The sequence below is a fragment of the Kwoniella shivajii genome, chromosome 5 (assembly GCF_035658355.1).
Source record: "Kwoniella shivajii chromosome 5, complete sequence".
In the NCBI taxonomy this organism is placed as follows: Eukaryota; Fungi; Basidiomycota; class Tremellomycetes; order Tremellales; family Cryptococcaceae; genus Kwoniella; species Kwoniella shivajii.
Window position 1 is genome coordinate 235,059 of NC_085912.1, and position 27,333 is coordinate 262,391.

At 42.0% G+C, this 27,333-nt stretch overlaps 6 protein-coding genes across 6 annotated transcripts; 3 read left to right on the top strand and 3 right to left on the bottom strand.

Moving 5' to 3' along the window:
* Positions 1–209: 209 nt before the first annotated feature.
* IL334_003847 (threonine-tRNA ligase) lies at positions 210–3,137 on the bottom strand (the record flags this gene model as incomplete). Its single annotated transcript, XM_062935573.1, has 11 exons — positions 210–361; positions 467–651; positions 710–879; positions 956–1,012; positions 1,078–1,325; positions 1,392–1,664; positions 1,726–1,756; positions 1,810–2,055; positions 2,109–2,255; positions 2,324–2,811; positions 2,885–3,137. The coding sequence occupies 11 exons, from the start codon at positions 3,135–3,137 to the stop codon at positions 210–212; spliced, it is 2,250 nt and encodes a 749-aa protein (XP_062791624.1).
* A 550-nt stretch (positions 3,138–3,687) lies between these two features.
* IL334_003848 (uncharacterized protein) lies at positions 3,688–8,215 on the top strand (the record flags this gene model as incomplete). The annotated part of the gene is made up of 14 exons (XM_062935574.1): positions 3,688–3,740; positions 3,819–3,997; positions 4,063–4,185; positions 4,241–4,384; positions 4,456–4,556; positions 4,619–5,204; positions 5,264–5,887; positions 5,962–6,527; positions 6,598–6,732; positions 6,793–6,944; positions 7,051–7,261; positions 7,361–7,765; positions 7,855–7,946; positions 8,041–8,215. 14 exons carry the CDS (start codon positions 3,688–3,690, stop codon positions 8,213–8,215), a joined length of 3,546 nt encoding a protein of 1,181 aa, XP_062791625.1.
* Positions 8,216–8,659: 444 nt separating this feature from the next.
* IL334_003849 (uncharacterized protein) lies at positions 8,660–11,449 on the top strand (the record flags this gene model as incomplete). The annotated part of the gene is made up of 1 exon (XM_062935575.1): positions 8,660–11,449. One exon carries the CDS (start codon positions 8,660–8,662, stop codon positions 11,447–11,449), a length of 2,790 nt encoding a protein of 929 aa, XP_062791626.1.
* A 677-nt stretch (positions 11,450–12,126) lies between these two features.
* IL334_003850 (uncharacterized protein) lies at positions 12,127–13,812 on the bottom strand (the record flags this gene model as incomplete). Its single annotated transcript, XM_062935576.1, has 7 exons — positions 12,127–12,266; positions 12,352–12,586; positions 12,701–13,069; positions 13,134–13,343; positions 13,413–13,492; positions 13,554–13,688; positions 13,773–13,812. 7 exons carry the CDS (start codon positions 13,810–13,812, stop codon positions 12,127–12,129), a joined length of 1,209 nt encoding a protein of 402 aa, XP_062791627.1.
* Positions 13,813–15,858: 2,046 nt separating this feature from the next.
* IL334_003851 (uncharacterized protein) lies at positions 15,859–22,970 on the top strand (the record flags this gene model as incomplete). The annotated part of the gene is made up of 12 exons (XM_062935577.1): positions 15,859–16,077; positions 16,160–18,182; positions 18,237–18,764; positions 18,823–19,868; positions 19,963–20,046; positions 20,105–20,208; positions 20,265–20,323; positions 20,391–20,682; positions 20,751–21,516; positions 21,607–21,933; positions 22,007–22,687; positions 22,821–22,970. 12 exons carry the CDS (start codon positions 15,859–15,861, stop codon positions 22,968–22,970), a joined length of 6,279 nt encoding a protein of 2,092 aa, XP_062791628.1.
* A 372-nt stretch (positions 22,971–23,342) lies between these two features.
* IL334_003852 (uncharacterized protein) lies at positions 23,343–27,203 on the bottom strand (the record flags this gene model as incomplete). The annotated part of the gene is made up of 12 exons (XM_062935578.1): positions 23,343–23,489; positions 23,660–23,901; positions 24,004–24,621; positions 24,680–24,867; positions 24,986–25,455; positions 25,520–25,750; positions 25,816–25,974; positions 26,032–26,187; positions 26,351–26,582; positions 26,693–26,790; positions 26,870–27,000; positions 27,059–27,203. 12 exons carry the CDS (start codon positions 27,201–27,203, stop codon positions 23,343–23,345), a joined length of 2,817 nt encoding a protein of 938 aa, XP_062791629.1.
* Positions 27,204–27,333: the final 130 nt, after the last annotated feature.

Below are 27,333 nucleotides of genomic sequence, written 5' to 3' on the forward strand. Positions count from 1 at the left end.
ATGATAATACGAAGGATGCCTAAAAGCCAATCCATTGCCAGTCTATGTTTCTCTTTTCACGTAGTGGTGGTGCTGTCTTCGTTGGCCAACGAGGTCTCCAGACTGTGAAGTATGTAGGTGTTTGAGGCCGTTAACGTTAATGCATATGACTCTCCGTGCATCTCTGTCTGCGACTCTTACACCCTTCAACCATATCAATCCAGTCACGCCTAAAGCTTACTTATAGCAGCCTTACTCTCCCTAAGAGCAATCAATTTCTCGACTGCAATATCAAGTTTAACGGTTTCTTCTCTACCTTGAACTTCATCATCTCTATTTCTGATGTTTACGGATTGCGAACTCTGTTCATCTCCACCAACGACTATGACATGCAGATCACATCAGCTCAGTCCTGGCCTTGAGGCGCCTAGCTTATGGAGTCGGAACGGCTTGATATGATGAAAATGTGATGTAATGCAGAACTTACCCATGATGAAATTCCATTGAGCAGTCTGAGCATTTCTGATTTTCTTGTTCAAAGTATTATCACTCAAATCCGCTTCTGCGTAAAGACCAGCATCTGTGAATCGCTTTGATACTTGTTGAGCGTATTCTACGAATGGCTTGGCTACAGGAATGACCACCACTTGTCTTGGGGAGAGCCACAATGGCCTGCATCAGAATGCTCCTATCAGCACTGAACCCTCGCCCAGAAAGCTACAAGACTTACCATTTTCCACCTGATGACTCGGTGATGATAGCGATGAACCTTTCCAACGAACCCAAGATAGCTCGATGAATCATGACAGGTCTTGAGAATTGGGCACCAGGGGTGTTTTCTGATGCTTGTTCAGAAGAGTGGTATTTGAGGTTGAATCGTTCTGGCAAGTTGAAATCGAGCTAAGAATGATGACCATATCATCAGCTGGCGGCGCAAAATAGAGACAATGCTCACGTCAGTTCAGATAACACTTACTTGGATGGTACCACATTGCCAATTTCGCTTCAATGCATCAGTCAATTGGAAATCAAGCTATCGATGCCATCCACATTAGCTTCTATGATCATATCGACCTGGGAATAGATGAGTAAACTCACTTTAGGACCATAGAAAGCTGCATCCTCTTCATTCACGTGCCATTTACCAGGAACCTTCTTCTCTAACACCTCTCTCAGAGTAGCTTCTGCTTTATCCCACAAAGCAAGATCACCCATCCATTTCTTAGGGTTTCGGGTGGAAAGTCCAACTTTGTAAGTGAATCCGAAAGGTTTGTAAACAGCATCGAGGAATTCGAAAGCACCGTAAAGCTCCGATTCGACTTGATCGGGTGTACAGAATATGTGAGCTACATATCGAAAGTGAATGAGCTCCGAAACTTGCTTTATGAAACCAGCATTGTTAACCAGCTCACCATCATCTTGCACGAATCTTCGTACTCTTGTCAAACCTGATAAGGCACCACTCGCTTCATTTCGATGCAAAACACCAAACTCAGCGTAACGTAATGGTAACTCCTTGTAAGATCGTTCTCTGGAATCGAATATGACACAGTGTCCCGGACAATTCATGGGTTTTAGTGCGAACTGTTCCTCATCAACTTTCAACTGGAACATGTCTTCAGCATAGTTTTGCCAATGACCCGAAGTCTGCCAGAGCTTGGAGTTGAACATATTTGGAGAGCCGACTGAGGAACGATACTTTATCAATGTCTGATTCTCTTCGCCACCGGGACATTGAAGACTCACCTTCTGAGAAACCTCGCTTGAAGTACTCGCCCTGGTGAAACATCTCGTGAGCATATAGATAGCGGCGTACTTTGTCTGACCCACCTTGATAAAATTCATAAGGGTGTTATATATTCTCATACCATGAGGCAAGAAGAAAGCACTTCCGGGACTGATATCATTGAACACGAAAAGTTCTTGCTCTTTACCGATCTTTCTGTGATCTCTCTTGGCAGCTTCCTCGAGATATTTCTTATACTCCTTCATTCGATCATTATCGGGGAATGACATTCCGTACACTCTTTGGAATGTATCGTTTTTGGCGTCACCGAGGAAGTATGATGAGGAATTCTGCATACATCATCAGCTACGAGCACAGTTAAATGAGCACAAACACAGCTTACTTTGGTGACGGCAAGAGACTTGATCCGACCGGTGTGAGGAACATGGGGACCTAGACATAAATCGATCAAAGGACCACACTTGTAAACGGTGGTTCTAGTACCGTCCGCCACTTTGTCGTTGATATAATGTTGCTTGTACTTGTTGTACTGGTACGAAGCGGTCCTGGATTAGTACCAAAGTGTATGTGATAACAGGAGAGTGTAAGTAAGCTTACTCTAAACATTTCCAACAAACTTTCCTTCGACAATTCTAATCTCTCGAAAGGTTGTTTCTCCTTTACAGCGATTTTGGCGACATCTTCAATACCTTTATAATCATCTTGACTGATTGTTCTACCATCCGCTAAACTCATGTCATAGAAGAAACCACCTTCTTCCAATGGAGGTCCATAACCTAGACGACAACCATCAAATCTTCTTTCACAAGCTTCACCCATGACATGTGCCGAAGAATGCCAGAAAACTTGTCGAGCTTCGTAGTTGTTATCTGGTGAATCGAAATCAAGTAATTTCAAATCACATGATGATTCAAGTGGTCGAGTAAGATCCCATAACTGTTGATTGTTTACTTTGGCAATGATAACCTTATCAGCTAAACCAGGTGATATGCCTCTAGCAATATCAAGTGGTGTAGTTTCCCATGAAGTTCCTTCGATTTTCTTACCGTCAGGAAGAGTAACAGTGATATCTACTCGTTCCTGGTCTATTCATTACATTGAAAATGTCAAGTAAGCGGTCGTACTTCCTCCCCTAAGCTACGAGGTACGATGACTTACTCTTCACAAACTCGTCATGCTCTGCTTTGAATTTATCATAGATTTGGATTCGTTCCGCAAAGTATTCTGGCGCAGGACTGAGTTCCAGAGGTCCACCTCCTCCACCAGCTTTCTTATCTTTCTTTTCCTTCTTATTTGGACCTTGTTTCTTGTTGACCTGGGTAGCGGAAGCTCCCGGGGTGACGGATTCTAATCCCTCTGCAGGTTTTGCAGGTTCTGACGAAGAGTGTACGGGGTGTGTAGCAGCTGACATTTTATTGCTGTATTTCCTGTTGATTACGAGCGGTTGCAATGGAGGTGAAGTGAGACGAGGAATGAGCCGGGATCCAGCGAGTTTGTATGATTGACGAGATGGGATTAAGACTCTATTGGTGAGTAGATGTCTAATGAGCATGTAAGCCTGTTCAAGGCGGTCCTTTTCCTTTTGAGTCGATGAAGGGAGTCTTCGTTCAGATATCCACTATCAAGAATGAATCAACTATGTATCGACTTGGATATTTCGAGTCATTCAACCTGCCAAAACGAATCAAAATAGATGATGAACCCAAAAAAACAGACTTTTGCACGGATCAAAGCGCTTTTATAATCAGGTCTGAATAGGCGCGCTACAAATGCTCAGAAACAGCGTACCTAAAACAGCAGGCATGCGTTCCTGACGGAATAGGTGCGCGTCTGAATGGCCCCTCTTAATGATCCCGGACAACACGAGAATAGAGAATACATATTGTCAAAGTTGAAAGCAATAACGCACTCTTCTTTCTTTGAGATCCCAGAACAAGTCAACGTTCCTGTTACTCATCACAATGGCAGATGCAGGAGTACAAGTCGAGAGAACGATAGTAATATACGGTCAAGGGTGAGCTCACCGTGTCAATCTGCTTATCTCCGAGAGATGATTTATACTAATTAACGCACCATGCTTCTCTTTCGATAGAGGTATTCAAACCGACCTTGACCTGAACTCTCTCGCCGAAGATGAGATCGCCGCTGTCATTCCCGATATGCTGGCGGATTATTCAGCAGAATGTAGGGATTGGACATTGATAGCTAGTGAACATTGGAAGCAAGAAAGATGGTCTAGGACAGAGGAGTTATTGAGAAGAGGTATAACCTGTAAGTGGCTTCGATATCTACTTGTAGGCTATCTCGCGCCCATGACTGATTAAATTCGAATCAAGTTTTTGCTGGGGGATCAGGACGACATCCGGATCCTGTAGCATTGGTGAATCTTCATGCGATGTTAGCTCATCTGCACCTCCATCTCGCAAGATCTGCACCCAAAGTCATACTGCCAATGTCAAGTAAGTTTCCTACCTGGCTTTCATAATTCGAAGAGGCTAATCATCTTTTGCGTAGAATACGACAAGATAGCTGCCGGAACAAGGACCAAGGACTTTTACCATAAAGAAGCTGCTGCCAATCTCAATGCTGCTACTGAAGCTTTACGTGCGTCTGGAGCTGGACTGGAGGACGAGCCTGTTAGTCTGGCAATGGGACGAGGTGAGTCAGATAAATCTACTCGACCAGCTGGGCGGATGCACATATTTGGATGAGCTAATTCGATTGTGCAGTGATACATTACCTTGCTACCGGTCAACCTGGTCTCGCTCACCCATTGGTTGAGAGGCTGTTGCAACGGCAACCGAATAATCTTATCGCGCTCTCAGCTCAGGTAAGCTGCCGGGGACGAGATCATTCATCTCGCAAGATGTCAGCTGAGAAAAAGCTATACAGGCTCGTCTGCAATTTGCTCGTCGTGCACATGAAGCTGCTCTTCTTACGTATCAAAAACTCCTTTCCCTCGATCCTGAAATGTCTCCTGATCCACGTATAGGACTTGGATTATGTCTCTGGCAGCTCGGTGATCGCACCAAAGCTCGTACGGCATGGGAAAGAGCATTGACACGTGAACCGGATTCTTGGGTCTGTTTGTTGCTTCTTGGATTAGCTTCATTGAATCTTGCTAGAGAACCAGCTTTGAAACGAGAAGAGAGGTTACGCTTTGAAACCGAAGGTGTGGATTTCGTCAAAAGAGCTTTCAAACTTAACGTCAAATCTCCTGCTTCAGCTCTTGCATTAGCGACAATATCAGGACAAGGAGGACAGTTACCAGTGGCATCAAAATTGGCTGAAAGAGCCATCCAGTATTCTGATAACAAGCGACATTCAGTACTTGCAAGCTCGGAAAGAGGAAGATTGGGATTCATTACTGGAGACGTCGCGGATGCAGGAAGGTACATCGCTGCTTCCAAAGCTGAAGATCCAAATACTGTGAATATATTGGCGGAATTGACTTTGGGTCAAATAGCTATAAAGTCAGGTAAGTCAGCTGGCCGGGACTTTTCCAACAGCGCAGCAAGCTAATCTTCATTGGGTTAGGTAACTTGCGAGAAGCACTGAATTTCATCGAACAAACTGCCAAACGACTGAATGGTAAAGGTCCACTCGAATATACTGTTTTACACGCATGTCTACTTGCATATCCTCATCCTGGTATGTCACCCGATGAATTATCGAAAAACCGAATTACAGCAAGGAATATGTTGTCAGAGATACATAACCTTGTGGCGTCGGCGGAGAGTGATGAAGATTGGGCAAAACTGCGAGGCATTGGATCAGATGCAGATATATTTGTGGATTTAGCGAAATTATGGCAAGATGAAAGTTTAGAAAAATCAATTAGCGCTTATCAAACCGCTTTATCAATAAAGTCAGATTCTGAATTGGAAGAATCACAGGACCTTTCTCCACCTGATTTGAGAACAATCCGAATGTCCGATAACTTAGGTGTCTTATTTCAACTTCAAGGTAATGTCGAGACTGCAGAGAGAACGTACCAAGAAGCTCTTCAAAAGATTTCTTCTATGGATGGGAAAGAAACGGAAATTTTGAAAACGGTCTTAGCGTACAATCTTGGAAGAGCATATGAAGAAAGTGGTGATAATGTAAAAGCTGCTCAATGGTTCAGAGACGTGTTAAGACAACATCCCGAACACATGGAGTGTGAGCTATATTCCCTTTCGGACCTTCCCATGCATCTCATACTGATACCCTGATACCCCTCTTTCTTTACTCAGCCAAAGTGCGACTTGCACTCATTGCTGCTTCAGCTGGACGAAACTACGATGCTCACACCTTACTCAAAGAGTCACTGAAAGCGGACGAGACCAATCTTGCTTTAAGATCAGTGTATACAAACTTCCTCATTTCCATTGGTTCGTACAAAGAGGCGTTATCATTCACGTCTCAAACATTGAAATACGATAAAGCCGATACGTACACCTTTTCCGCTCTAGGATGGCTTCATTTTACCCTTGGAAGAGAAGCGAAATCACCACAAGAGATTTCCGATCGACCCAAGCAATATCTACGATCTGCTGAAGCCTACGAGAGAGCTCTTCACATTGATCCCAATTGTGCTCATGCCGCTCAAGGTTTGGCTATTTCTCTAGTCGAAGATAGTCTGACTCCACCAAAAAATGACATCACTGGCATAGAAGAGGGAAAATACAGAGCTAGATTAGCAGGTCAAGCTTTATCCATTTTCAGTAGGATAAAAGATAGTTTAGCGGATGGTCCAGTAAATGTCAATATGGGTCATTGTTATTTTGTCCGTGGAGAAGAAGAAAAGGCTATTGAGTCGGTAAGTGATCAGCTATCATTAAACGATCAGGTCATGGTGGAAACAAGATAGCTGAACCACATTCAAATAGTACGGAACAGCATCAAATTCCTTCAAAGGACGAAATGTCTCTGTTTTGCTCTATCTCGCAAGAGCGTGGTATGCGTTAGCAAATAGAGAGAGCAACTTCAGCGCCATGAACAAAGCTTTAGGGTATTGTCAACAGGTCAGATCATCGCCAGCTCCAGACTGCCTAAGACGGTGAGCTGACGTATAGCATAATCAGGCAATGCACGTTCAACCTTCAGATCGAGCAATCTTATACAATATAGCAATGATACAACAAAAAGCTGCTGAAATGCTGTTCTCTTTGGACGTGTCAAAGAGGACTTTGGAGGAACTGGAAGTTGGACTACAACAAGCTCAACAAGCTGCCAAGTGAGTGCTTCACTTTCGTACGCCTTTCAGTCATCGCACATCTTCTAAAGTTCACGTCGTATACAATTTCCAAGAGGACCACGCTGACGTGAATTTGTGACTCTAGCACTTTCCGAGCATTGGCAGAGGATAGATCAGGACCGTTACCTTATGACGCAGATCTCGCAGATCAAAGAGCCAGATATGGTGATGGTCTATTAAGGAGAGCACCTGGAGAAATGGAGAAACAGAAATCGTACGAGAGTGAATTCCAAGCCAGAGTGGAAGAAGCTAGAAAGATGCGTGCGGCTGAACAAGATAGAATCCAAGCTGCTGAAGTGAGTGAACATTTCTTTCATAAGACTACAATGGTCTCGGCTGCTATATATGGCCAACGATAAAGGAAGGGTTTGAGCTGACTCCATGACGCAAAAAAGGCTGCTAGACGAGCAGAGATCGAAGCCAAAGCTGCTGCGTTAGCTGAAGAAAGACGTAAAGCGCGAGAAGAAGCTTTAGCATGGCAGGAAGAATTGAACGCTAGAGTAGCAGAGGAAGAGTCACGTAAAGTCACCAATGCTGAAAAACGTAAGAAGAGAAAAGAACAAGGTACCATCGATAGTGGTGATGATGGTGAGGTTGACGGACAACCGAGAGAAAAGAAGTCACGTAGAAAAGCATCCAAAAAGGATGGTAAGAAAAGTAGAAAAGGTGGAAGTAAGAGTGAAGTCTCATCAGATGAAGATCCTTTGCAAGATCAAGATGATGATCAAGATCAAGAAGAGGATGAAGGTGTCAGAACAGCTAAAAAAGCTAAGAATACTTTGGCCATGTTGAAAGCGAAGGTCAGTTGCGTCGGTTGTTTTTGTATGCTGGAAGGAAGAAAGAAGAGAGAACTGATGTTTTTTACTTGATTTGTTGTGCATGCAAGCAGAGAAAATCAAGAAGAAATGTTGAAGATCCAGATGAGGATGACGAAGGTGATGAAGATATCAATTTGGGTGCAGCTAAAAGAGGTAAACAATTGTATGTTACGATCTCCATTGTTTCGTTTCCACCACAAGACAACGAGGTATAAAATGATGATGAATGCTGACTGCATTGGCTATATAACTACCAGTAAATCGAAAGCATACATTGAAGATTCAGATGACGACGAGGATGAGCCTGCAACGCAAGAAAACGGAGATGGATCTCCTGCTCCTGCTGCCCCAGAGTCGGACGCGGATCCGGCATCGGAAAATGGTAACGAAGCTACTGGTAAAATGGACGTAGACGAAGATGAGGAAGATTGATCATCTGATGAAGACGTCGATGGGAAAACCGGAGAAAGTTCAAACGAAATGCATAATTATTATTGTAACGTTTACTCACGATGACCATGTTCTCCTCTACCTACAGTGGACTTCGGTACTAGTGATCTGACTTACTGATGAAAATTGCTTCGACTACATGAAAAGAATTTCAATGAACCTTTTTCTGGATGTTCAGGAGGTACTGCGTTATGTCCCCGCTAATCAACTTCTACCAGGAGTTGTTGGTGAAAGGAATTTCGGGATGATCGGGTCGATCTTGGACGATGAAAGGATGTTCCTCCGTAATCCGATCTTAACTCATTATTATTGAAAAGGGCTCACCCGGCGCTTCCAAAGTCCCATCAAAGCATAACTCTCTTGCTAGCTCAGCTTGATATTGGCATTTTTACTTTATACTAAGCGGACAATACAAGACTCACCAACATGCCAACAGTAGTCACGTCTCAACCAGGAGTGCCTGTCAGAGCAGCCCGTCCAGAAGCTATCTTGATTGTTCTCTTCCTTATCATAGGTCTATACGTATTCTTACAAGGTAAACGAGGTTCCTCAAAAGGTGGAAGTGGGAATGACGATCGATCCGACACTCGTGCGAGGAGGGCAAGGGGTGGAGAGGGAGATAGCGATCTGGAAAGTGGTAAATCCGATCCACGAAGGCGAAGGGAGAAACGTAAAAGAAATCCAGGCGATGGCAATAATTCTGAATCAAGTTCGGGCGATGACAATGATCAGAAACGTGTAAAACAGAAAGAAGAAGATCGAAACGCGAGAGAAGCCGAAGCGGAAGCTAAAGCCAAAGTCAAAGCCAAAGCCGAAGCCGAAGCTCAGCAGAAACCAGAACAACAACAAAACCCAAATGATAATGACAAAGTACCTGATATGCCACCTTTGACATCTAAACCGTTATCTGATGTCAAATGGGAGCGAGATGCAAATAAGAGACCTGAAAGACCGAGTGGTAGATCGCCACCTGTATTATTGAAGAGGGATGAAGATAATCGATGGATTCGACCACCTTTATCAGGTAAAAAAGGTGTATCATTTGATGATGGTGGTAAACAAGGAAACGAGTTGAAAACTTTCGCATCTTTTAACCCAACAGATGCTCCCAACGTCATTTACGATCAAACTCATACAGATATATTAAGAAATCATATTTCAAAGGAGAGAGGTAGAGATGATGATTCTCTCGAGGGTAAAATTGATGGATCACAATCGCCATTAAATGATTTATCGAAAATTCCTGATTCGAAAATCAGTTCCAAATTAATTAGTTTGATGCAAAAAGCTGAATTTCTTTGTTTATATGATCATTTAGATCTATTGGGTAAAATCAATCCCAAAACGAAGAAAAAAGTCTTGAGGGATATGTTAAAAGATCAATGGATACCTAATCAAGGACCAATACCTGAAATTATTTTTGACGTGATACAACAGATGTTGATTGAGAAAGTAGTTGATTTACCTCTGATCATGTCTGCACAGTGTTGTCCAGATCAACCTGACGAGAACTATCCTCCGAATAAAGAAAAAAATGGATTTCCAGGTATATCAAGAGAAGAAACCATGAATAATTTCGCCAGTGATCATTTGTTGAAAATGGGTTTTTCAAGAGATGAGATTTTCAACGACTTGAAATTCGAACAATGGAAAAAACTGAAATTACCTGAAATCAAAACATTAGTTTATGATTGGACTACCAACAAGGTCCGAAATGATTCAGCTGAACAGTTGAATGCTGTAAGATTATTACTGAGTTATTTTATGCCTCGTTACCGTGCGACTGAATCTTACAGACATGAGCATTTCAACGCGAGGAAAAAAGTCAGAGGATTGGAAAAATCAATTGGACCGATCAATAATGGTTTGATCAATTGGTTGAGATATATAGGTAAATCGTTTGTCATAGCGAGGATGTTCTCACCTGCCGGTGCAGATTTACATGATTTGTCATTGAGGATCAGTTTTTCACCTAGAAGAGAAATCGTCGGTCTGATCGCGGATTATACTTATTTCATGCCTAGAGTTGAAAGATCACCCAATGAAATAGCGCATGGGTTAGCAAGATATCAGAGAGTATTTGAAAGAGCAAAATATCTAGCTCTACGTTGGGTCGATCATTTGAATTCAAATGTTTATCCACAATCAAACGGTACCAAAGGTTTATTCTCTGATTTGTATCCTTTCCATATTAACAGATTAACTTTCAGACCTGGTATATCTTGGCAAAACCTCGATCCAAAGTTAATAAACGATTCCTTGTTGAATTCAGGCTCAAGCTCAAGCGAAGATGACGATGATGGACGATCAAAAGTTTTCATGAACGTATCAAATTCCATGATTGAAAACCTGCATGAACAGTGCAAAGAAGCAGGTTCGGCGGGAGATAGTTTTCAGAGATTATATAGGATACCTCCTTTTCAGATCATAAGAATCAATAACAAAAGACAATTTCATTGGCTCAAGCAGCCAGTATCGTATACGCAACAGAACCAAATCATGAACGACAAATTCGATGATATGACGTTCCACGCGATCCTCACTTTGATCGGTCCCGCATTGAAGTCCATTAAATTAAGTGAAGATTTCGAATTTGGAGGTAAAGCGATCAAAGATCCTGAATCAGTAATGACATTTCAATATTTACAGAAATATTGTCAAGTCCAAGCTATTGATTTTGGTGGTATTATACCTATCGAACAAGGTTCCGAAACACCACCTAAATTCCTGAATATTGATTATTTCAGAGGATTAAAAGGTATCTTATTACCTCTTACATTATCAAATCCACATCAATCATCCGTTTCATCACAGAATCGGAACCAGAATCAGAAACAGGTTCAACCAAGTTCAGCTGATATAGTAATCAAACAACAATGGGGTCTGAATAAAAACTTGTATACTCCAGAAGCTATTACAATCACCTTTCACGGTTCGTCGATGAAACAAAGAGAAAGGTTTTTCATCGAGTTGAGTCAAAATATCATCGATGAGATCAAAATTTGGATAAAGGAAACTGATTCTATGGATGATAACAATCGAGTCAAGTCATACATAATGGATAAATTGGAGATGAGTGTCAAAATGGTCAAAAGACAAATCAAGTTTGTTCTCATTTCACCTGAATCTCAAAGTGCTGAAAGAACAGGAAGACAAGGTGCTTTGGATGATTTCGAAATTCCAGATCAATTGATCCCTCCCGGTTTGAGAGGATGATGCTAGTCAATTTACCGATTAGCTCTGTCCTGTTGTATAGTGTTTGTGTATTAGTATGTATATCGAGAATCGAAGATGGGAAGAACTCATATACCTATATCGTAAATACACACAAATTTCATTAGTAAACACTTCCATGCATTCATAAATACTTTCTTTCACTTTTCATACAGTTTAGGTAATTGACGGTTCTTCAGAATAGGAAAAAAGTAACGTCTCCCTTTAATCCCACGTTGATTATCCGATTCTCAATCTGAAAAAGCGGAAAACGACGGGGGTGAAATTTCACAAAAAAGTCGAACAGAGATGGGATCACATCTACCCTTTGTAAAAGTAACTTCCTACATCTTGACTCTTTGACTCTTTTATTCCAATAACAATAATAACGATGAAAAGAAACCTTTCAAAAGAAAAAGTCGATGCTAAGAGACTAGGAAAAGAGGTTTTCAATCGAGTAGAAGTACCTCGAAAGATTGGGTATATGAAAAGGAGATGAAAATATGTTTATGGGATGGAAGGCAAAGATAAGGAACTATTTTTTTGGGTTTATCGGTTTATGGCATTATTGTTTGTTCTGTACAGGTCGATTTACTGTCGTCGGATCAATGAGTCAGCACTATAGCACATTATTTACAACAAGCTTCGATAGCAGTTGTATACCGAATTCACGTATACTCTCAACTCACATCGAGGGAGATGCGCATTTGTTCCAATGGGATAGGAACAAAACCTTCGACATCGATACCTTGCTCATGAAGCGCAGGTTCAGCATGTGGAGGTACGAGCTGTCTGATGAGGTCAGGACGGGTGGATAGTTCTGCGAGCAGTCAGAGACGGGTCAGCTTGTTTCACTCATTAAGCAGTGGCAGTGCAATATCTAGAACACAAACATGAATACTCACCTTCCCTGGTAAAGTCAAACAGAGCAGGCATTTCCTTTCCATTAGGTAATCTAGCACCTTCCACTCTCAACTCATCAAAGAAGGGATGAACCAAAGATTCAGGAGCAGTCAATCTTGCCGTTGGGGTATATTCGAGCAGAGTACTGATTAATGCAATGGCATCTTGAGGAGTTCGAGGTCGGAAGACTTTGGTGAATGGATGAGGTTTGATTTGAGGGAATTTGTGTTCCATGTACTGATTGGTGAATGTTAGATAAGCATTAATACGTCAAGAAGGAGAATCTGGGATTGCAGTCCTGCAGAGCGACCAGGTAGCGCAAAAGAGGGTCTGAGTGGAAGAACGACTCACATTAGGATTCATAGTTTTGATTTGTTCCCTTGTGGGTGTACCTAAAACTTTGATGATTTCAACTAATTGATCGATACCTGATTCACCTGGGAACAGAGGTTGACCAAGCATTAATTCGGCCATCACACAACCTGTGGACCAAATGTCGATGTTTGTGGTATAATTTGTTGCACCAAAGATTAATTCTGGTGCACGATAATATCTTGAACAGATGTATGAAACGTTTGGTTCTCCTGCAATCAAGATTTTGGCTGAACCGAAATCACATAGTTTGAGTATACCTGTAGCTGGATTGAGCAATAGGTTTTGGGGCTTGATATCTCGATGACAAATTCCTACAGAATGAATGTATGCTAGCGATCTAAGAAGCTATTGCGATATGACGTGAAGTGTAATTAGCTCGTTTCGCACGATGTTCCTCAAGCGAACCTACCTGATACATGTACAACTTGATCTGTAACATTGGCATAGCTTGTTTAAGCTTGGCGTAATGTCGCGAAGCTCTGTATACCGTCTCGGGCACAAATTCAAGGACTAGGTTGAGATAAACTTCATCTTTCTTGTCACCATTTGAATAGAAGAATGCTTTCAAGTCGACAACATTGGGATGAGCGACGAGTCGCATGATCTGTAGTTCTCGGTTCTAGAGGTAGATCAGACGGCCAATTCAGTTTCGCTCTCCACATGTCGAATCATATTATGTCATACTTACCTTGAATCGCTTGTCTTGCAATACCTTCTTAATAGCAATTTCTGATTCAGGCTCCTCTGCTCCATCGTCAAGTTTCACAGCTACAATTTTCTGTCAGCTATAACCGCTGATAAGGGAACACCGGCTACGAAATATACTCACGCAGCATCTTTGCAGCGAAAACGACACCAAAACTACCGTTTCCTACTACTTTGCAATTGGTATAAGAGATGCTCATCTCTTTACCAGTTTTCCCTGATTGAGCCTGTACAGTTACTACTCGGCTAGGGTCATCGGCTGCGCCGGTACATATGAACCTTCATTAGCATCTCTTTTCACACGACCACGGGAATAGAGAAGAAGCGCATAATCAAAACTTACGAGTGACCCGAACGCCATTTACAAGTCCAACGCCTGACATGATTTCTCCTATTGAATTCTGTTCCGTTGTGATCGGTATTTGAGAGGTGGAAGGTAGATTAGTAACGATTGGATGGGTAGTTCGAGGTCGCGGGGCAAATAGGGGACGTCCATGCGTGTTACGAGTATTTCGGTGAAGGGGTGACATTGAAAGAGGTAGAGATGTATAGGAGGAGCAGAGCCAATTCAATGCCGTGACAATTAGGAAAAGCGAGTTGAATGCGCACGATTTTATAGTCAGCTCATCATTCTTTCTATTTACACACCAGGAGAACAAACGCGTCTTCGCAATTCAAGCTCAGCACAAAATGGAGGTCGGAGCAAAATACGAGATCTTAACAGTCAATACTCCAACTCCGCCTCAATTTCTTAACCTTGATATGGTAGACATACGAGATCCGACCGAGCACAAGACCAGATCTAACGACAACAAGCGGACTTTAGAGGAGCGGTGATTTTGAAGGTTTAAAAAAATGGAATGAAGGGAACGAAGGTCGCACAAGCTTGCATGATACGATAAGATCGGAAACATTCAACCTCTATGGCTCCATAGGAAGAGGGGTTTGTATCACAATCTAAGAAAAGCCCTGAAGCGGAGTTTGGAATAAGGCGTAATGGGAAGTGAAACATGTATCCAACGTCATCACATCCCGAAAGAAAGCTCCCTCCTTTTGATACCTTGTCCAAGCAGGAGGAGATCTGGGGTTCCATTGGCGAGGAGGGTGACCAAACCATTACAATCCATACACTTCATCTGAACGTAGCTCCTCCCTTCTCAGAAGTCACAGTATCAAGAAACAGAAGACGATGAACTCACAGTATAGTAGTAATCCTCAAGATGCTTTCTCCTACAATACAGCTAGTACGTGTATGTAACACTTCTCCGACTATGTCTGTTTCTACGAGCTTTGTATTTCCTTCGGATCAACAAGTGTCGTTCAACGTCCTACTCTTGAAGTAAATAGAGATCACACGGGTTTCAAGTTGACCGAGTGAAATCGCTATTGACGTAATGATGTCGAGATGACGAGTAAAGAAGAATGGAAGGTTGAAAGAGAGAGATGGAATGAATGTTGTTGACGAGTTTAATCTGGACAAAGGATGTTGGACAAAAATCTTCCACCTGAATAGAAATCGCTCGAGCTTTATCTAGTCGATTCGGCCCAAATGACTAAGATAGAGAAAGGGGAGTTCGGAGTTATAGTTAAGGGGTTCGTGGAAGAATGATCTGAGTGAGTTTGAGGGATTGATGATAAGCTTCCTGTATTCACTATGCTCGCAGACTGACGACTGATGAGTGAAGACTTACGATATTGTTCAATGTGTGGGAATTGAGCTGTGACTTATCGTTGAGATGGAGTGTAAGGTGTGGTATGTATATTGAATGGGAGTGTAGTGTAGTGAGTGAGTGAGTGAGTGAGTGAGTGAGTGAGGTGGGAGATGGTGGTTGAGCTGTGTGGGTGAGTGGCAGTAACTAGGTTATGATGATTCAGGGTAACAATCCCCCCCCTCTGGTCAGGTGTTGAAGAGTAAAGAGGGGGGTAAAGAATGAGGGGCAATGTGGCACTTTTCACTTTTGGGTCCATTTAAAAATAAAAACTTACCTGACGCGTCACTGAAATCGTGTATATAAACCCCTTATTTTAGATCCTGGATATTACGTATTCATCAACTCATTCTGTCACCTTTCACCCAATCATATAGCTCCGAGACCGCTTATACCGGGAATACCAAACGTGGCACATGACCCTCGTCCCCTGCTTGAAAAAGCGGAGATATCAAGCAACTCCGCTTTTTCCTGACCACCGATCGGCGTCCTCCGCTGTTTCATGCATCTCACCCGGTGAGCTTTATCCGGTGGCGATTTAACCTTTGTTGCGCTAATCACGATTGAAAATAACTACTCGAGTAACACATAGATCATAAAGAGATCACATTAACCAGCAGTCATATCTTAGAGGAGGAGTCGAGAGCAATTCATCAGGAAATATGATGATAGTGAGATGAGAATTGGAAACACTTTCGTCTAGGCTTTTCGAACGCAAATATGTTCTCCTTACCTTCCTTCTTGACCACACTACCGTTCACTCTCCCTTCTTTGCCTTCCATCTCATTACCGGCTAATATCCAACGTCGATTTTTGTCGTATGTGCTAAAGAGGTCGTTGGGAAGATTCGTCAAAGGGCAAGCCCTAGATGCAGAGAGAATACAAGCTCAGCTCAGTGAAGGATGGGTAGAGTTGGAGGGCTTGGAGGTGGATACGAACGTGAGTGCTACATCTTCCAATAAAATCGTCAATTTAAACTACAAAACTTAGCTGACGTAAAGGTGCCAAATGTCTCATGCAGGAGATCAACTCTCTCATGCCATCATCCGTACCCTTACGACTCGATTCAGGTACCTTATCCAAGGTAACAGCTCGCGTACCATTGTCGAATCTATGGTCAGACCCCCTGTGTCTCACCCTTGATACGCTGAATCTATCCTTCGTACTCTCTCGACCTTCTTTCTACACAAAAGGGAAGAATGTGGCTCGACCTACAGGCTTTCAACCGGAACGTCATCGAGATCTCGCAGAATCAGTAACTTCAGCAGCGGATGATTTCTTACATGAAGAATTAGATGCATTCGAAGAAGCTGAACTGGGTCGATCCATCCGACAATCCCTTGTTCTCAACTCGACTGATCCATTTAACAACGATGAAGAGGTCCCAGGTTCATTTCCGTTTGGTAATCCGGAAAGTATAGGAACAGATGGTCAACCATTACCTGCAAATGTAGAAAGTACGACTGTACTAGCTGGATTAGTCGGACGTATCTTATCTAGATTGGAATTCAGAATTAAGAACATTAAGATACAAATCAGATTCGATGATGCGGATCATGGTGGTCTATTCGAATGCAGAATTGGAGAAATCAAATATATCGATGAAAGTCAATCTCAATTTAATTCCAATACCGATCAACCAAGAACAACCATCAGATCAATCCGTGTCTCCAATGCAGCCTTATATATGCTTCCGAAATCTTCAATCCCAGTATCACAACCTTCTTCATCTGCGAGACCAAGTTTCGCATCTCCTTCTTCACGGTCATCATCAATCTCTTCAGCATCTTCGTCCAGCACAACCGGCGATTATCAAGACATGATGATGTCCCAAGCCGTTGCCGATCTAAGAGATAGCACAACAATGTCTGACCTTACCTCGGAAGCAAGTATATATCACAGCGCTATCAACGAAGATCCCGCACCTCGTATACCTGTTATCGTAGAGGGAAGATCTAGTGAGGCAAGTCCAAGTAGATCTGCTACTCCTAGACCTGACACTCCAGCAACATCGAAAGACGAGACACTGCTTCTGACCTTTGGATCAGAGGATATCGTATTGCGAATGAAGACGACTAGATCATTGCCAAATGCAAACCTAGAAGCTGTCACCTCTCCTGGCCTTTCATCCCCCTCGCGCAGTATACATGTCACATCTACGACGGCAACTTCCCCTCTCCCGTCTGTTAATATAGAGGTATCAGTTGGTACTATTGCGGCTGTGATCCTTCCTGAGCAAGCATCCATCATTCTAGCGGCCCTGCAGTGTGCTTCGCAGCATTCCCAGGTCAAATCACATAGCCCAAGTCCCACTTCTCATGTCGCTGCGTCGGTGACGAATCAGCCACAGCTGACGGCGCATGTCACCCTGAAAGGTCTTTATGCGTCTTTAATCTATGACATGACGGCCTCCTCAAACCCTCTAATCACTGATATTCTTACGACTTATTGGGCCAAACCATCAAGCACATTCATACCTACTGGACATCTTCGATTACGTCTGGAAACTTTTGAGGGACATTACGCAAGTAAAGGGTTTATCGCTCGACTGTCAGATATCAGGAAATCGACTACCATTCCATCATCGGCAATACGTCTGCCTCGTCGATCATCGACAATCTCACGTGCTGGTCCTTCACCTCCGACTCTCACCATTACCCTACAAGATGCTTCTGTTTTCGAATACCTAGCCTCTGAACAGTCAGATAATGACTTGTTGGACGTACCACCAGGAGGAGCGTTCCCAGTCCTTTTATTTGATACCAATCTACCGCGGCAATATGATGTTGCTCCCGGTGTAACATCGGGACTATTCCAATCTATCCCTTCCAAGCCTACCTCTTCAATCCAAGCACAAGTATTCCCGGAATTTGATTCGGTGGATTGGAGGAATTCCGGGCTGCAAAGAAAGTCGGGTGGAAGTGAGAAACAGTGGAAAGTGAAACAAAAGGGGAAAGGCATATTGAAGGGTGCACATGGTTCTGTTTCCGAACCGAATGATGTACCTGTTATAAGTATTAAGAAGGAACTGGTGACCAGTACTAGTAAGTCTACAAAGGTTCTTCTGTGGGCTTCTCAACATTAACTTTGGGACGTAGCCGCTTCAGTAACACTTCAACCTGTTCATATTTTTCTCGATCTATCGTTGGTCGAACGTCTTTTGCCCATGCTCAGAAGTATCGCCCCTGCTATTCGCTCAAAGCCTGAAATCATCGATCCCATGACGCCATTTGGAGTTCGACCATCTCATCGGCCTTTCGATCTGCTTAGGCAACCCACCACAGAATCTATCATTGATGATCTTGATGCACAAGCATCATCATACTCAACTATCCAGCCTTCGCAACCAGCGAAACCTGTCTTGGATATTCGATGTTCCCTTCTCAGATTAGACATTCGTTGCCCTGCACCTGTGAATAGAAGGGGAACATGGGGTGATGGTGGTCATCTGAGGTCAGGAATAGTGACTTTAGACATACAATATCTGAAAACTAAGGTATCCACAGGATCCTCGGCGACGACGGCAACATCTCAATCTTCTACTAGAAATCCAGGTAGAAAAGATGGAGAGGGAACCACGATTGTCAATTGGGATAAAATGATCTTATTCTTCTCACGAGCACCTGGTAAGCTGGATATGTTGTGCGACAATGGTATCTTAGCTGATGCGACTCACATCAATAGAGCGAAGATCATCGGCGTTCATAGTGATTGGACCTCTCGCGCTCGATCCCTCAGACGTTGATGTTGCTCCACTTCTTCCGAGTGTAGAACTACTCACTTCCCATTCACATACACAAACGAAGACCACCTTAGTCACATGTCGTATTCCGTCCATTCAAGCCAAGATCAAACAGCAGACTATCGAAGGATTGCAATTCTTTGCTGACGATATGACACATTGGCTCGATGGCGCCTTTGGTGATGGATCTGCACCGAAGCCGAGGGACGATCTGAAGATGATTGGAAGTAGGTTTTTTGGCGCGCCCGGCTCCACTAGAGGTAGTAGTTCAGCATCAAGTTCAACGATGGATGAAGATGACGAAAATCTGTCAGCAACAATACTCAAATTGAATATCAGTGAAACTGATATGTCACTTTACGTACCTCGACCTGAAGGTGGAGAAAGGATTTTATCTCTAGAAGCAAGCGATATGGATATCAAGATTGAATCAAACGTTTCTGGAAAACATGAAACTAGTTTCAACCTTTCTTTGATGGATACCGAATTTTCAGATAAAACAGATGGATCCAATGCAATCAAAATTATAGGTCGTACAACTCCTTATACATTAACAACTAGACAACAACCTTTGATTCAATTTAGGTTTTCCTCATTAACAGATCCAATAACGTCAACCAAAGAAACTGGAATATCAGTAACGTTGACGTCTTTGACTTTTTATATATCGAAATCGATTGACTGGATTAATGACCTCAAAAAATTCATCAAGACTCCTGAAGGTGTATTTGAAGATGTTGTCCCATCAGAATTAACAAGGATTCGCATTCTCTTACAAGATTGTTCTGTCCGAACATTAACGCCAACGTTGAAAGGCGCCATCATACTTGTCTTTGGAATAATGGATATCTCAACGGATATAAAATCAGATGGAGAAGATAATGAAGTCAAACTCAATGCTAGTAGATTGAATATCTTAGCTGTTGACGATATCTCATCGGCGAGTGAATTGGGTGTTGGTACGAGTGACTCAGTAGAAGTCTGGAGAGTGAGTGAACCCAACATAACCATCGCCTCTGCCAATGAAATGAGAAGACAATAAATCCAATGACGGTGGAGGCTGACAAAGACACCATGAACAGAAAGCAGGATACGCTCAATTAGTAGACATCATCTCGGTTGATTTGCAGTGTTTCAGAGACCTAACGGGTACAGATGAAATATTGGTAAATCTACTGTGTGGCGATACTTTGCAATGCAAATAGCTAATTTCGTGGTCTATAGTTGGAAATACTACAAGTTCAAGTAAAAATCACAGCTTGTGCGGATTCTCTAGCTACTTTTGGGGAATTATGTGGAGATTTGACCAAACTAGCACCTGCAAAGACGTGAGTTTGTTATACATCAGTCAAAAGCTGTTGCATGCTAAGCAGCATGTCTTCAGGAGACCGCCAAGGGTCGTTCGACCACCCACCTCTCTCGACAAAATCATCAACGTCTTTGGTGAGTACATTTCCGCAATAACACTTTTAGCCGTCTAGGCCCAGAAGTACTGATGAGATAGTGATAGATTCAATTGACGATCAAGCATTCAACCTCGTACCCGACATAGTCTCCGGAGCCGATATGATCGAAGATGATCTTCCTACCAACCTAGATTACCTAGATAGAGCTTCCCGACTAGCTTCCAACCAGCCGACAATGGACAAACTCACTGGAGAAACCCTGCGTTCATGGCAAACCGATGAAGGCGAGGGTGAACTAGGGGGAGAGACAATCAAGATTTTGTTGGAAGAACAGTTTGATATGAATGAGAATTACTGGAATGAACTACCGATCCTCCACAAGGGTTATGATGACGAGTAAGTGCTTTTATGCAGACCAGTAATCATGAGTAAGGTATACAAACTGAAGCTGGTATCTGAAGAAGCCTACAAATTGGTAAAACACGTATACGCGTTAATGATTGTAATATCAAAGTCCTCCTACATGATGGTTACGATTGGCTTCGTACGAGGAAAGCTATTGAAGATGAAATTCGAGCAGTTCGAAAACGACTTGAAAAAATCCGACAACTGCTTGCCTCAGGACAGAAAGCAGATGAATCTATCGATATTGAAAAGGCCACGAAATCAGTTTTGTTCAATTCCGTATATATTGGAGGAATAGATGGACAAGGCTCTACTGATTTGGATTCTGCAGCATTGATAGCTGCCATAGATGAAGAATTGGATGAATTAGCTGACGGTGATGGAGATATTGATGAAATCGCAAGTACAAGTTCTTGGCAAACATTACCATCTACATCTCAAAATCGTAATACATCCAGAAATAATCAAGGGAAAGAAAAACCTAGAGACAAAGATAATCAAAAGAAGAAAATCAAATTGAATGGTAAAAAATTGAATAGATCCAAGAAACCTCAAATTGAAATATCACTTTCATCCTTACGTGCACAACTGGATCTGTTCTCTTCTGACTCTATAACCGAAGAATCAACGTCTTCCAAAGTAGAAATCAAAATCAAGGAGATGGAAATTTTAGATCATATCAAGACTTCAACTTGGAAGAAATTCCTAATGGGAATGAAATCCGATAGTAGAGGGAATGTTAGAGAAACGGACGCTGATATGGTCAGGATCGAATTAAAAGGTATTAAACTTGGAAGTGATATAGAAGAAGAAATGAGATTAAGGGTGAGTGTAGTCACTTTTCGTAAAAAAAAAAACATACAAGAGACTTTGGTCACCATACTGACGAAATGACTACGATTAATCACGATACAGGCCAAAATTCTTCCTCTAAGACTTCACGTAGATCAAGATGCTTTAGACTTCTTGAAACGATTCTTTAGTTTCAAATCACCACCACCACCATCGTCCTCATCCGTCTCACCCTTGTCTGCGCAGAGCCTAAATACCCCTTCATCGCCCGCCAGACCCAATGAAACGTTCTTCCAACATGTTGAGATCTTCCCTATAGAAATGAAATTAGATTATAAACCCAAACGAGTGGATTTTGCTGCTTTAAGAGAAGGCAAGACTATGGAGTTGATGAACTTCTTCCATTTCGATGGAGCTGAAATGACTTTGAGGCATATCACCTTGTCAGGAGTGAGTATACTGTCAATAGTAGCAATAGCGGAAATTGGGTGTGTCATTTGCTGATAATCTGTAATGCATTCAGGTCACTGGATGGGATCGTTTAGGAACTACATTACAGGATCTATGGACACCAGATGTGAAAGCGAATCAATTAGCAGATGTCATATCCGGAGTATCACCTATACGATCAATTGTCAATGTAGGCTCTGGAGTAGCTGATTTGATTTTATTACCAATCGAACAGTATAGGAAAGATGGTAGAATAGCTAAAGGAATTCAAAGAGGTACAAATTCATTCGTTAAATCGACTGCGATGGAAATGATGAAATTAGGAGCCAGGTTAGCTACTGGAACTCAGATCATATTGGAAAAAGCGGAAACTGTTATAGGTGGAAATACGACTAATTTAAGATTAAATGAACAAGACAATTTGACTATCATACCTCATACAATCGATAACCAAAATATACTTTCTTCCTATTCCTCTGCTACTCCAGGTTTAGGAGGTTCAGGTTTAAGTTTACCTTTGAATTGGCAAAATCAATATCAGTATCAAGATCAAACTCAACAGAATGATGGATCAAGTGAAGATGACGATGAAGACGAACGTCAAGAAGATATCACAAGTAGATACGCAAATCAACCTGAAGGTGTCAAACAAGGTGTTCAAGATGCATATAAAAGTTTCTCTAAAAACGTTAATGCCGCTGCTCAAACTATATTAGCTGTACCTATGGAAGTTTATGAGCGATCTGGAGAAGATGTAAGTGTTTGTTCTCACTTTGTCTCAAAAGCAGGTGGAGGGGGAAACAGAACGTCCCTCTATTCCCCTGTCATGATCTATTCAATTCGTCATATCACCGTGCGATGCTAATTGGACTGATCTCACACACTAGGGACCACTCAAAGCTGTGATCAAAGCTGTACCAATAGCAGTCTTGAAACCAATGATAGGTACCACAGAAGCAGTTTCGAAAACCCTATTGGGTATGAGAAATAGTTTGGATCCTTCGGCAAGAAAAGAATTGGGAGATAAATATAAATGATTGATGTGATCGTTTGACAACACAAAGAATCATATTGATGATCGAATCAATCAATGAAGCAATGCAATTTATTTTGGACATATCACTAAAGTTGTAAAGCTGAATTTCCGAGTCAAGCGATATAGAATAAACCTTTGTTGTATTTGTGATACTTTATAAGTTATTAATTATACTAGACATGTACGCATATTCTTATGTGATCTTTACAAGATTTGACTGATCTACGCTGCAATCGCAATCTGAATCTTACCTGATAAGCCATTTTGTTAAAAAATGCATCTTCACATTATATACATTTTGTGCTGAGCACCACAGGCATTGTTCACGTCTTTTATAGGTGATTAGATCAACACCACATTAGATGCAATCCAATCAAATCTCCAAAGAACTATTCCAAACACCTCTAACTAAATCTTGAGCTCTTTGATCTAAATCGTCAGATACACTTTGCGATTTTGATATTGGATCAAATATAGATGACTCAATAGGTTCTGCTAATGGTATCAGATGTGCTGACCACTAATTCGTGGCGTCAATATCAGTGTCAGCGTCAACTCCCAAATGATAGGTGATAGAGTGACAAAACCCGAGACCCAAGATCCCAGACCTAAGATCCGAGATTCAAATTCCAAGATCCAGAGATACACACAAGGAAACGAATATGATTAATTGTTATTGATCAAACTTACAAGTCTTAAGAATTGCTTATACCAGCCCCATTTAGCTCTAGTTGACCATAAAGCTTCTTCACCACTTTGTAACAATGCCAAAACACCTTTTAATCCTTGATTTACACTTCCTTCTTCTTGTGGTAATAATGACAGAACGAATAATTTCATTGTGGACATTAATACTTTTTCAAGTCTACTAGCTTGGATGTCAAGTGAAGTTTGAGTATCGTTGAATGCCTGTGAACCTTCTGGGCGAGGATCTATACATTTCGCATCAAAATCAAATCGATTATGAGCGAAAGACTCAAAATTCTTCCATTGATCAAGAGTTTGAGTAAAGCAGAGAATAGTGGATTACTCACCCTCAACGATATTTTCCTCTTCACCATTTTCAGCACCTACATCACCACCTTTTTCTAAAAGTTCAGCAGCTCTTCTAGCTCTAGCCATTTCATCTTCTTTTTCAATCAATCTCAATCTTTTCTTGATCGCTTCTGTCCTACCTACATGTTTCTCAATGGTCATTTTAAGGATTTCCCACTTCCATCCATCTGTCCAACCATCACTTTCTTCAACTTGATCTTCGACGTCATCATCGTCAAAGAGAAATTCAATTACATCTAATCCTTCCAATATACCATACTGTAAATATTTATCAATCGTTACTAATCTCAGTTGAGTCGAATATTTCCAATATGACCATACTCCTTCCAATAAGATCCTTCTGGATGATTGATCAGAGGTAAGATATCTTAACGTTTCGAGATACCTTTCAGTGGCGTTTAAGAAATGTGAAAACGATCTCGAACCTAAATGAAGTATCGTTTCGAATACCATCTTTCGAATATTAGGATACAATGGTTCGGATGGTCCAGATTTCGAATTTGGTAGCTGTTCCAGATGAGCTTGAACATCTGTTGTGGATGTCTTCGATCGGAACAACCCAAGGATTTCTGTGGCTTCGGAGTGCAAGGGATGATCTATGCAAAGAAAGGTTTGATCAGTTGGATGCTTTCAGTCTTTTCATAGCTCACTCACCTTCTATCTCGTATGGCCAAATAGGTTCAGGAGGTGCAGAAGAGATGACTCCTGCTCCTTCCACTGCCATTGCTTCGGGTAAAGTGTCAAGGATTCGATCGTAATATGCCAGCCTCACTTCGAGCTCAGTCACACGTCTCATGAATGCTCGTCTAGGATGTGAGGCGGGTAATTCGAGCTCAGGGATCCTACACAAGGGACAATATCAATTCCTTCTTTTCCGCATGCAGAGCCACCATAGCAAAAATCTCCACCGTACAGGTCGAGTGGGATTGGGTGTCGATGGCTGAATTTATAATTACTTACCATTCCTTCCACATCCATTGGAAACCGAAATTACTTAAATGTAAGCTAAACCATTCTGCAACCCTTCTTGAAATTTCAACATCTAAACCTTCATTACCCAAATAACCGAAAACCTTCCTGACCGCTCTTCCGACAGGTGGAGCAACAGTATTAGGACTTAATTTACATAATTCAGTTACGACCGAACCGTAATAAATTGATTTATATGCTGATTTAGGTAATGTCAACATTGCGTTTAATAATGTTGATATCGCCAATGATTCTGGTGACCAAGTCGATACTGGAGTTGATTCATCTGAATCTACGTCTTCAGGAGGATGTGTTGGTTTGAATGTTTTTGATGGGAAATATTTTCGTAATGATAATAATAATGATGCACATTCTTTTCGATTAACTTCATATATATTTATGAGATCTAACACTAAACTTTGCAACACCCATCCGTCAAGGGATTCAGGTGAAGGAACAACCTGGCACAGATATTAGTGATGCAATATTGACTAGTCAATAAATCCTGATGGAGGGAGAACTCACCTCTTCAGCGAATAGCCTGAGGTTACCAATCCTTCCTTCACCTTTATCTAATTCTTCAGCATCAACAGCATACATCTCAGGAGGCATTGAAACCGTCGCCAATTCGTATGGATCAGATTGGGTTGTGTTTTCATCGAGAATTGAGGATTCCCAATATCGAGGTAAACATTCCGGTGGGTTGAATGCATTCGCTCGTAGAGCATGAAGAGCAGAAAGGAAATTGTCAAGTGTCTGAGAGGAAACGAGTAATCAGCTATGTAATCCTTCTCAGATTGCGGATGGAGATTTCAACCTACATCTGGATTGGGAGAAGATTCGTTTCCAATCGGTAAAATAGGTGATAACGGATTGATGAGAGATTTCACTTCATTTCTTCTGCCAATGATATAACCTTCGATGGAAGTGATCAGATTTTCGACGTCATCTGGGTAGTTTTCATACAATACTTTGCCGGACTACAAAACATCTCATCAGCCACTATGACCGGCAGAGATTACAGCTTCCAAACTTACACGTATTAAACCTTCACCAACTGCTCGGACAGCTCTTTCGGCTCTATCACCACCTCCACCTACTTCTTCAAGCACAGCAAGCAGCGACTTATACACGCCTAGTAGTGAAGAAGGGGTGATCAGACCGGCGGGCACAAGGAGAGAGAAAAATTGAAGCTGGTAAAATGGATAATTCCGTGTTAGCTCAGTTGTGATATCACTTTCTTCTGAGACCTGGTTTGCTCTTGTAAAGTTTCTTGAAGGACAGGATCTGCCTAATGTGTCCCTGGTCGTAATTGCTCTTCTCCCTCATAAGTGTGGAAAGAGGAATACCACTCACGCCTAATCTGACATTCTGCCATTCTCTCCCTTCTACCCAACCTCTCAGAGCTCTACTGAGATCTTCTATTATTTCGCGTCCAAATTCGATATCCTCTTCATCATCCGCTTTTCTCTTCTCTCCGAGTTGAGCTTCAACTCCTTCTTCCGTTTTGACTCCAGATATATTTCGACGAGAGAGGGAAAGAAGGAGGATGACTAGATATGAATGTTTTTGAGGTTGTTGAGTTACGCTAATTTCCACAATTTGCACCTATCAGTATATACGTTCATCGGATATAGTATATTTTATGGATGAGAGATGTCGGCAAGTAGTAATATGTGAACGGAGGAAAGCACATACCTTATTCTGAACCCTTCACAAACTCCAGAAGAGCCTTCTCTCCAAGTTCTTTTTAAAGCCCTAGCAAGTCGATGAGGATCATCAATTGGGTCATATTGCTATATCAGGCATTGTATTCTCAGCATTTCAGGCCCTTCATATTCACAAGCCATACGGAACCAAGGAACATGAGCTCACCTCATCGTCACCAAGCTTGATTACCATTTTCTTCAACCTTGAATTCGAATTTTCAGGTATAGGAGGTCTATCCCTATTTCCCCCTCCTCCACCACCATAATTACCTCTTCCTCTTCCCCCCCGTCTATCATCTGTAGACTTTATCATCAGTATCACCGAATGAGATAATCCACCGGTCTATGAACTCACCTCTTCCTCGACCGCCTCCTCCACCTCCTCTGCCTCTACCACCTCCATAACCCCCTGGACTTCCACCGAACCCAGGTTGACCTCCATAAGCCTGAGCATAAGGATTACCGAATCCCATCGGATTGAAGCTATTTTGATAGCTCATAGTGTAGATCGTCAACGGAAAGAACCAAGGACTTGAGCTGTTAGTTTAGAGAAAGGAATAAAGAGAATTCGGATGGTTCGTTGATATTTTTGGGTTCGAACATCTTTTCACTCAATATTTTGTTGTATAT